The following is an 11318-nucleotide window of genomic DNA, read 5'->3' as shown; positions in this document are numbered from 1 at the left end:
TAAAATATTTAATATGGAAAAAGTTTGGTGGGGGAGCAATGGAGGAAGCAAATGGGCATTTGTAGACTTGACAGTGGCTACGTTCTAGATGGTGTTACGTTTGAAGTACATGAGTGTGGATAAGCTGTGTCCTTGTATCGTGCCCCGCATTTCTGCTTTTTTTGCTTTCCACGACTCTGCTTTAATTTAAAAAGCATTTTATTGATCTCGATAAGCATGTTTTTGCAGCGGGTTGACCATGGCGGCTGCTCAGATGACTTTCTGGAATGAGAACAATCATTTGTACTTTCTGCCAGTGGCCATACTATAGTGAGCTGTTCATTGACCCCAAATACCAATGCGCGTTGATGCAAGGCCATTCTATTTTGGAGGCTATTTTGGATGGCTATCATCTAAATATTCCCACCGCTTCATCTCATCATAAATACAGATCTATCCCACACACTTTGTATTCTAAATTCATACCTCTATAGCCATGAATTCCAAAGCAGTGCTCGTTGTTTTGATATTCGCAATAGTCCAGGCGTACGCCAAGGAACCCTTTTCGTACGTGAATGAAGGAGATATGGGTTACTACATCGTAGAATACAATGCCGACTACCGACCGGTGCCATTGGCATCTCAGCCGGGGGCCATTTTTCAGATGCTTTTCTTCAACACCACACCCAACGCCTACACCCTGGGCATTCGCATGGGCAACCACAACAAGGCCGAGACCATGCGAATCGTCTGGACAGCCAACAGAAACCGCCCAGTCCCCGAGAGAAGTACTCTCAATTTCACAACCGATGGAAATCTGGCGCTCTTCCACGCCGACGGAAGCCTCGTGTGGTCTACCAACACTGCTAACAGGGGCGTCGTAGGGATCGAACTCCGGAGCAACGGAAATCTGGTCCTCTATGATGCCCAAAACAAAAGCGTGTGGCAGAGCTTCGATCATCCCACGGACACTCTTTTGGTGGGCCAATCGTTGAAGGCAGGCGGAGTGCAGAAGCTCATCAGCCGGGTCTCGGAAATAGACGGATCGGAGGGGCCTTACACTTTCGCAATGGAAGCTGGCGGCTTTGCTCTCTATGCCACGTTGCCCATCCCTCTGCCCTACAACTCGCTGAGCTACTACGACAACCAAATAAAGGACTTGTACTCCATCACCCACACGTGCAAGCGTCCACTGGCAAGCATCACCTTTCTCAGCGATCCAGACGCCGACAATGGCTTCCCCCTCACGATGGAAATGCGCCTCGCCAATTCCACTGCTCCTCCGGAAATGAGGGCATCCTATCTCTGCAATTTCACTTCCGACCAAACCTCCACCGCTGTATACTTATTCGCCACTCCCAGATTTAGCACCACATTGTCGTTCCTCAGGCTGGACTGGGATGGGAATCTGAGAATGTATACATACTCTCCCCAGATTGAATACAATACGTGGGATATCACATACGAGCGGTTTAAGTACGGTGGACTTTATGGCTGTGGGCTGCCAAAGAAATGCGGGTCGTTGGGAATTTGTGGAGACAGTCAATGCGTGGCGTGCCCGAAACCGCAGGGGCTCCAAGGCTGGACCAGCTCTTGCTCTCCTCCTTCGCTCCCCGCCTGCAACTCCAGCAGTGTCGCTGTCGACTTTTACGAGGTGGTGGGAGTCGAACATTTTAGTAGCAAATATGTTGCAGGAATAGAGAAAATAAATGTGGGTGAATGCAAGAGGAGGTGTTTGAGTGACTGTAAGTGCGCCGCTTTTTTCTATTGGCAGGAGTCTTCAAAGTGCTTCCTTAGGCAGACTGTCGAAACTCTGCAACAAAGTGGTAACAGCACGCACCTCGCGTTTATTAAGTACCCAAAGAATGTTTAATTGAGTCCTTACCAGTTTGGCCATCAGGTCAGCAACCCTGAAATAATACAATAACAGGTCAGCAACCTGCATGGTTTTGTCCTGATCCCAGTCTTCTGTCAGTCTGAGTATTTATTTCACTTTAGAGATAGAGTTCGCCGCTAATCTGAAGGCTTTTGGATCTAGTAAATGTTTGGATTATTAAAAATAAGAAAGGAAGATTATATTTCCGCCGAAGGCGTCTCTTACTATGGAATGGACCGGCTAATTTTTGCAAATCAATGGTTTACATTTACATAGAGGAATGCAAGACGATTCAAACGTCGATTCAAACGTCTGCCGCCGTTGATCGATTTTCGTCAAATTTTGGTAGCGCTTTCCTGGGAAATGATGACATGACAACCGTATTGATATTATTCAAGCACTCAAAGATCGTTGGCGTTTAACAGTTCGCTGACATGACAACCGTATGGTACTGACATGACAACCGTATTTCAAGTATGTCACCGCTGAGGTTTAAACGCCCATTAATGCAGAGTAATGAATGAATGAATTATGGTCAAATCAAATCAGCGACTATCATATTTCTAATTGATACGCCAAAGATTCACTATTTCCGTGGGATTCACTTTCTTCTTTGAGCTGTTGTCTTTTCACATGCTCCAGGTACTGGAAGAAGCATGCCAAATCATCCCTACATCGATGAGGTTGGGAGACTATGTAAACGCTCAACAGACCAACAGGCATGCTCCTCCACAAACCTCAGTTCAGACTCTAATCTGGCCTCCCAATTTCCTTTGACTGTGGAAGGGCGACTGAAACCCCTATCCTGGCGCAAGCAGCTGCTAAATGCTGTGGAATCAGGCTTTACATTTGCCCATTGCAATTTCTTGAAAGTCTCAAAAGCATTTTCAACAAATCTGTTGAGGCATATCCTACAATCATGGCATTCCATGAGACCACATTTCATCTAGGCATCCTGTTAGACAGTTCAAATTCATGGTCTATGCTTGCACATTTTGCACCAACATCTGACTTGAATTTTCTTTCATGCATTCTTTGCACTTGAAAAATATACATATTGCACAATATATATATATATATATATATAAAAAGTGTCACGTCGAATCAGATATGGTTTGAATTACCATACATTTGTTTTTAATGCATTATGTGAGGTAGCCACTTGCATTTATATATCATATTGTACATCACCGCCCAAATGAGTCTACAAGTAGACTGAATATTATAATACAAAATACAAGAGATGCAGCAAACTAGGACATTCTGGCAACAAAAAATTGAAGAATCCATGGTAGTCTTTTGAAAACAACACGGTACTCTTCAATACTCTTCCTCTATGATTTTATGTTGCCAATATTAATCTAATTTTTCTAAATCTTATCATTGCAGCATGCTATTTGCATCTATTTGATGAATATACATATCAAGAATGTTTTCTTGCAGGGAACCCTACCAAAACCATGGAAGTGACTTACCTCATGTATGCACATATTGTGTTACGTTCTAAGCACGCCAACAAGAAAAATTGGGCAGACTTTGCAGGAAAATAATATGAAATTGTTTTATGTTGTAATTATGTTTTGTGCTCTCTTTTGCATGCTCCACGAGACCAAATTTCTTTGAGGAATTTTGTCAAACAGTTCGCGGTCCTTATCTTCAGAGCATTTGATGAAAGCAGATTTCTTTGAGGCGTTACCTGAAACAGATCAGGCATTCTATAGATTCTTCCACATTTTCAAAATTGTAAGTCACCTGCACTCTGAGTATCTAAACAAATAGAGATGCCTAGTAATTGTGCCTTCATTTAACAAAGATCAAATAAAACACAATAGAAAAAAATATATAAAAAAAAATGATTAAAATAAATAGACTCCTTAATGCATTTCTCCCCCATGATAACCAGACATTCTCTCTGGCACCTAAACAAATTGAAATTCCTGCAAGACGTTAAAGAAGAGCATGCAAAACCAAATTAAATCAAACAAGAGTTTTGTCATTATGTTTTTAATAGACCAAAAATAGGTGGCAGGAAGAACTCTGATGATTATGGTTGAATCTCTCGGTGACCTGTAAATTAGCAAATGTTAAACAAGAAAATGGTGATTTCCTATGGCAAAGCAACCAAATAATTTTGAAGAACATAGGTTTAACCAGCGCAACCATCTGAGATGCTCGGTAATTGTGCCTTCATTTAACAGATGGCAATGGAATTACTTTAGGATAAAATAAAACACAATAAAAAATGAGACCAACCAAGAGCACTCTTACAGGTGTTGCGTTATCTATACCACGTGTAACTAGAAATTGCTTGGTCCTGCCAAGTTCCATCCATGCACACCTTGAGTCAATGGTTGAAATGGACGGTTCAGTTATATTTAGTACTTAATGGGGTTTCTCTTATCTACCGTGTTCCACGAGCACTACACCTCGACCTCGTTTCCTAAAGAAAATGACTAATCAATTGTGAAAAATATATATTAGGAATAATCTGATTCATGAAACAAACATTCTTAATTCATTGTCTTAGTTTAGTTTAGTCAATATCACATCTCTAAATGAGAAAAGTATTAGCTCAAAGTGAATGTATGTCTCATACAATATTATTTACTGGACATTTGCTCTACATCGGGTTAACAAAAAAACCCACCACTAATTTTGACTCTATAGTTAGGATTTGAATTATCCTCTATTACTATTAGATGGTCTACATTGTGATAAGATGTTTTTTTTAAGAATATTAAATCACAACCTATCTTTAAGTGAGGTTTTGGTATTTAACAATGCGTGTTTTGTTTTGATAATATATAATTTAATATATGATGGCATGTACTAATTCTTATATAAAATTTTGTTTTACCTCTTTTGGATTGTGGTTCCATGACTGGTTCATATGATTTTATATACATGGATGCTAAAAGATTGGATACATAATTTACATAGATCTTGTTTAAATTTATTTAGTTTTATATTTTACTCATTTAACTATTTCAGAATTTATATTTATATTGAAGCCATAATCTTGCAAATATTTTATTTTGTTTCTTTCAGGAAAATTAAAGAGATATTTAGATCACACCTTAAATATATTTAAGTCATTCAATAATACTTACATAAATTCGTCAAATTTTACTTTAGATCACACCTTTAATATGTTTTACCCCTCTCTCTCTCTCTCTCTCTCTCTCTCTCTCTCTCTCTCTCTCTCTCTCTCTCTCTCTCTCTCTCTCTCTCTCTCTCTATATATATATATATATATATAATGAAACGAGCTTAGATACTTCTTCATAAATTAAATATGTTTAATATGCTTAGATATTTCTTCATAAATTAAATTAAATTAAACAAGCTTAGATATTCTTATTATGTGTTCAATATGCAATTTACTTGATAACTTAAGATTTATCTAATTTTATTTATTTCTATTTATTTTTATGTTTTTGTTATTTATTTTTTATTATTGTTATTTTTTCTTTGAAATTGATATGATCAATTTTGTGTTATGTGAAAAATTATAATTTTTTAAAATTCAAATTTTAATTTTTAATTAATTATGATATAATTAATTATATATTTTATATAACATATTATTAACACATAAAGATGCCTCCAAACTCTTTTAAGTAATATGGTAATGTTACATTGTTCATATTGGCCTTAAAAATTACCTCGATTTAAGATATGTTGTAGCCCCATTGAACTTAGAGTTGAAGTTTGCATTCCTTATTACCTCCATTCCAATGATGAAGCCATTACTTCCATTTCAATAAAGGAGATCAAATATGGTTATAAATTCATCATTTTCTTCTCTTTCAAAGAAACTCCACCTTAACCTTCACTTTTAAACCTACATCCCTCCAACATGCAAATATATTTTCAAAGAGCAAGAGAATGTTATTTAAACATCCACAATTATCAGCAATGAAATTGTTGACTTTTTTGTGGGTTTGATGACTCCACCTAACATAGTCATAGTGGCATCTAGCTCATTGTTATGAAAGAAGGTATTTGCATAGGTATTATATTTTCACAGCCACACCCTTCTCATCTGCAATTCCACTTTCTTCTTTATATCACACTTCTCTATTGGTTTCCGCCCGTTTCATTTTTCTAACATTTCAATCTTCATATCCTTCATTCTAATCACCTTCTTTTGTTGATAAATGAATTATCTCTATATGAAAAATTACTACATTTGTTTAACTTCTTAAAAAAATGAACTATAATATGTCAATTTATCAAATTGACTTTTCCACTATTCTTCTATTTCCCCTGTTTATTATTTTGTCCAATGCTATTGTTTTCGGCGTACCCATTGCACACCAAGGTGCAATTGCTAGTTTTAGCGTTGTGCGACTTTAATTCAAGGATAGAGTGGGGAATGCTTGAAGGCAACTCTATGCCCAGTGGGTTCCATTGCCTTGTCATCAGTGATGTTAACCTGAGATTGATATTATTGTGGATGAGCATCTTGAAGTAGTGGCGAGTACCTTTTTGTTAGATACTTGTTTTGATAAGTCCTCTCTCTTTCTCTGTCTTTTTTCCTATTTAATTGATTTATCTTGCCTATGCAAGACCTTGAATATGTCGTGCTTTTGCTTATTAAAACAGATTGATCGGTTGTTATCCAAAAATCGCCCTTTCCATGCAACCTTCCACACTCAGATCCTCACGATAGAGATGAACGCAATAACAAACTTCATCATACAAAACATGCCCCATGCAGCCTTGTTACAGGATGTGCATACACACCCTTTCTTTAGAGAAAATAGATAAAGACTTGGGTGGGCAATTAGTCAATAAAATAACTTCACATGATGAATAATTGTGACTGTTGAACGAGAAATCCAGATAAGCACAATCCATTACAATTGATCCTGGCTCATAAAAAACAATATAAGAAAGCACGCCCAAAGTCGCCTTAACTTGGACAATGACCCAAGTTAAGTTTGTACAATTTGATACGAGATATTTACAGTAACAATGAACAGTGATCGAATTGTACAAAACAAAAGATAATCGCATAGACCAATTTTATAAAAGTAGTTAAAACTAGCAATTGCACCTTGGTGTGCAATGGGTATGCCGAAGAGGTGTGGAAGGTCAATTATAAAAATAAGCGATTTTTTTTTGTATAAATTTGTTTAGTATAATAGGTGAATTGGTAGGTCATTTAAGAAATAATGTTGTCTATTCAATAATGGTACCAACGAATAAGTGATATAGTTTAATCAAATGTGTATTCATTCATAAGGAACCAAACACGAGTGAAATAATACTTCTAAAACAAATAGATAATTCGACTCCATTGACAATAGACTCATATTATATTTGCAATAAATGGTATAGATAAAGAGAGCAAAACAGGCTAGAGATGGAGGGGAGAGAAAGAGAGATAGAGATGGAAAAGGAGAGGGGGAGATAAAGAGAGAGAGGAGAGGGATAGGTAAAGAATGAAGATAAATATAGGGAGAGAGAGATAGAGAGGCAAAGACGTACAAAAATTGATGTCTAGGAAGAAGGAGAGGGAGAGGGAGAGGGAGAGAGAAAGAGATATGGATGGGTAAAGAGAGTGGGACATGTTTCAAGATAGGGGAGAGAGGAAAATAGAGGTAGAGATGAAGATAAAGTGAGAGTGGAAGAGGGAGATAAATAGAGAGATATAGAGGTAGAGGGAATCCAGAGATAAATAGATAGAGAGATGGAGAGTGATTGAAAAGAAAAGATATAGAGATATAGAGGGAGAGGGGAAGGGATATGTGTGGGCTAATTTATAACTAACTCATCAATGAAGATGTTGACATAGGTTGAGACCTAGTATGGTGGCTATACCTTTGATAAATATTTGGACAAATGGTAATATTTTTAATAAAATATTGAATTATTTGTAGTTGACATGTATAACCTCATTTTCTTTTCTTTTTTTGTCGCATATAGATAGAGCAAGTGAAGAAGAGGGAGAAAAATAGAGAGAAATATAGAGGTAGAGGGAGAGGTAAAGATGGAGATAGGGAGATAGAGAGAGATTGAAAAGAATAGCTACAAAGATATAGAGGGAGAGGGGGAGGGATACGTGTGGGATACTTTGTAATTGACTCGTCAATGAAGATGTTGACATAGGTTGACACCTAGTCTAGTGGCTATACCTTTGGTAAATCTTTCGACCAATGGTAATGGTTCTAACAAAATATTGAATTATTTGTAGTCGGCACGTATTATCTCATTTTCTTTGCTTGTCACATGTGCATTATCCTTTAGTGTCTTTATCCCCTTATACTTCTCAAGATAAAATAAATGTGAGCTATTTTGTAGAGATTGCATAGGGCCCGTGTCATTTTTCATTGGTTTGACTTTGTTGAAATTGATCTATCAAGTATCTTTTTTCTCACTTCTCTTGTTTGTACTCATTTCTCACATTGGGGAGTCTTTAATTACATTATGTCATTATTTCCTTTATATATACACTTGCTTTTCTTTTAGTCTCAAATATTTTGACCAATGGTAATGGTTTTAACAAATTATTGAATTATTTTTAGTTGAAATGTATTATCTCATTTTCTCTTTTTATCACATGCATTATCCTTTAGTGTCCTTATCCCCTTATACTTCTCGAGACAAAATACATGTGAGTGATTTTGTAGAGACTGCATAGGGGGTGTTATTTTTCATTGAATATATATGTGTCATTTTTCATTGAATAGGGGGTGTCATTTTTCATTGGTTTGGCTTTGTTGAAATTGATCTATTACATCCCTTTTCTCACTTCTCTTGTTTGTACTCATTTCTCACCATTGGGAATCATAAATTACACTATGCCATTAATTTCCTTATATCCATACTTGCTTTGCTTTAGTCTTCAATCTTTCGACCAATGGTAATGGTTTTAACAAAATATTGAATTATTTGTAGTCGACATGCATTATCTCTTTTTTTAAATTTTTTTTATCACATATGCATTATCCTTTAGAGTCCTTATCCCCTTATACTTCTCGAGACAAAATACATGTGAGGGGTTTTGTAGAGATTGCATAGGGGGCATCACTTTTCATCGAATATGTATGATGTTACAAAATATTTATTGGTTCAACTTCATTGAAATTGATCTACTATGTTTTTTTTTCTCACTTCTCTTATTTGAACTTGTTTCTCACCTTTGGGAGTCTTAAATTACAATATGCTATTATTTTCCTTATATCCATATTTGCTTTGCTTTAGTTTCACATACAATCTTATGACCACGAAGATACTATTTTTATTATATGTCCTTCAATATTGATATATAAAAGATAGTACAATTATAAACATTATATAAATACTTTTATATCTCTTATGCATAACATTGATTGAATTTAAGTAAACAAATTCACCAAAAATAATAATAAAATAAAAACTTTGTCGAAGGAGATATTCAAAAGTTAAATAATAATATTATTAACTTTTTTGAATAATATATATTAAAGTATTATATATTTCAATATAATAATTGTAGACACATAAATTTGCCCACTTAATTAAATGAATATTTAGTATTTATTTGATTATTTAACCATCAATCAATAATTAATTAAATTAATATTTAATTAATTTACCTTAACCCTCTTCTCCTATTAATTAAATAAATTATTGAATTTATTTGATTTAATTCACTTAACCAAATTCATACCATTAATTACATAAATAAATCATATTTATTTAATTAAATCTCATCTCTAACATTTAAATAAATTAATATTTATTTAAATCCCCCAAAATCCCATCTCTCACATTTAAATAAATTAACATTTATTTAAATCACCTTTATCCTCCACCCACTTGCATTTTCCTACAAATGCAAGTTGCACAACTATTTTAAATAAAAAAATAATTTATTTAAAATCCTATTTATCCTCACCCACTTGAAACCTTTAATGGTTTCGCTTAAAGTCTTCAAATTTAATGGCTTCCTTCTAGAGTCTTCTCAAGCCTTTAATGGTTTCCCTTAAAGTCTTCAAACTCAATGGCTTCCTTCTAAAGTCTTCTTAAGCCTTTAATGGTTTTGCTTAAGTCTTCAAACTTAATGGTTTCCTTCTAGAGTCTTCTCAAGCCTTTAATGGTTTCCCTTAAAGTCTTCAAACTTAATGGCTTCTTTCTAGAGTCTTCTTAAGCATTTAATGGTTTCCCTCAAAGTCTTCAAGCATTTAATGCTTTATCTTCCTTTTTCTCATATGCATAAATTAAGATTTATTTAAATAAAATCCAAAATTTACATTCACATTTAAATAAATTAATATTTATTTAAATATCTATCCAAATGTAAATTACACCATTTAATTGAAATAAATGATTTTATTTTAATTTAAAATCTCAAAATTCCTCCCACTTGCATTCTCCTACAAAATTCACTTGCATGCCTAAATCCCTTCTAGATTCTTCTAACTCTTCTAATTAGCCTAATCCTATCCTAATCATTGTCACATTCCTAAATAAAAGGAAATCACTTCTCAAAAATCTCCAAAGTCTTCAGTAACCATTAAAGGCTTTATGTCTTCAAATGGTTAACCTCTAAAGTCTTCCAAACCATTAAAGGCTCTTACATAACCATTTATGGTTAACTCACCTTTTACCTTTGTTTAGAGACTTTCCTCTAACTTAACCATCCATTTGACTCATGGGTCTCTTCAAAGCATTTAATTCTTTGACTAAGGTAACCATTTAACCCTTGCACATTCATTTATCCCTTGGATAAAAGGAATATCCATTAACCTAACCCTAACCCAACCCCCCAGGGTAACTATCATCTCCCCTCAAGCATTTAATGCTCCTTATCTCCCCTCTCAAGCCTCCTCGTGGTGACACTTGTCAACATGGGATTGGGTTGAAAGTCTCACATGGATTGAATATATTTCAATCCTAACCCTTGTTAAGATTGCTCAATCTTAACCCTTCATTTCCCCATTTCTTCTATAAATAGAACACTTCTCCTCAAGCAAAGGAGGAAGCATTAGAGTATTGTTGCTATACTGGTATTAGCATAGTTCTTTTTCATAGCATCACTATCTACACTTGCATAGCATTTGTTTATCACATCCAACCATCTTGAATCTCCATATGGCATCCATGGCTAGTGCTAAAAGCTGAGAGCTACACTCATTTGGAACTTGGAGAGGGGAGAAACAAGGGAGAAGCATCAAAAGGCATCATGGAAGCATCTTAGGGAGGCTCTTCTCCTTTCTTTTGTTTTGTTAAAATTCTTTCATGCTTTTTGAAATCTCTTTTGATATGTTTGGAATGGTTTTTAGTTCTTTGTTTTGGTTTTATGGTTGAAACTAACTTATTAACATTTAACTTTGTTGTTTCCTTGTCCCCATTTCTATGACATCATTTGGTGAACCCGACGTGAATCCAACACTTTTGTAACTTCAAGGATATTTTTTTAGGCTTGTGAGCCTACCACGTGCACTAACTTTTTTTTGAATGTTTTAGTTGC

At 35.2% G+C, this 11318-nt stretch overlaps 1 protein-coding gene across 1 annotated transcript; it reads left to right on the top strand.

Annotated features, from left to right (window-relative positions):
- Positions 1 to 442: 442 nt before the first annotated feature.
- LOC131048562 (epidermis-specific secreted glycoprotein EP1) lies at positions 443 to 2068 on the top strand. Its single transcript, XM_059218141.1, has one exon. The coding sequence runs from the start codon at positions 476 to 478 to the stop codon at positions 1850 to 1852; it is 1377 nt and encodes a 458-aa protein (XP_059074124.1). The 5' UTR covers positions 443 to 475; the 3' UTR covers positions 1853 to 2068.
- The last annotated feature ends 9250 nt before the right edge of the window (positions 2069 to 11318 follow it).

This window comes from Cryptomeria japonica, chromosome 3 (genome assembly GCF_030272615.1).
Source record: "Cryptomeria japonica chromosome 3, Sugi_1.0, whole genome shotgun sequence".
Taxonomy (NCBI): domain Eukaryota; kingdom Viridiplantae; phylum Streptophyta; class Pinopsida; order Cupressales; family Cupressaceae; genus Cryptomeria; species Cryptomeria japonica.
This window is presented reverse-complemented; position numbering and strand designations above follow the sequence as displayed.

What these genes read in the sequence shown, in the direction of transcription:
- LOC131048562 (XM_059218141.1), top strand. Translation starts at nt 476, where the DNA reads ATGAATTCCAAAGCAGTGCTCGTTGTTTTGATATTCGCAATAGTCCAG.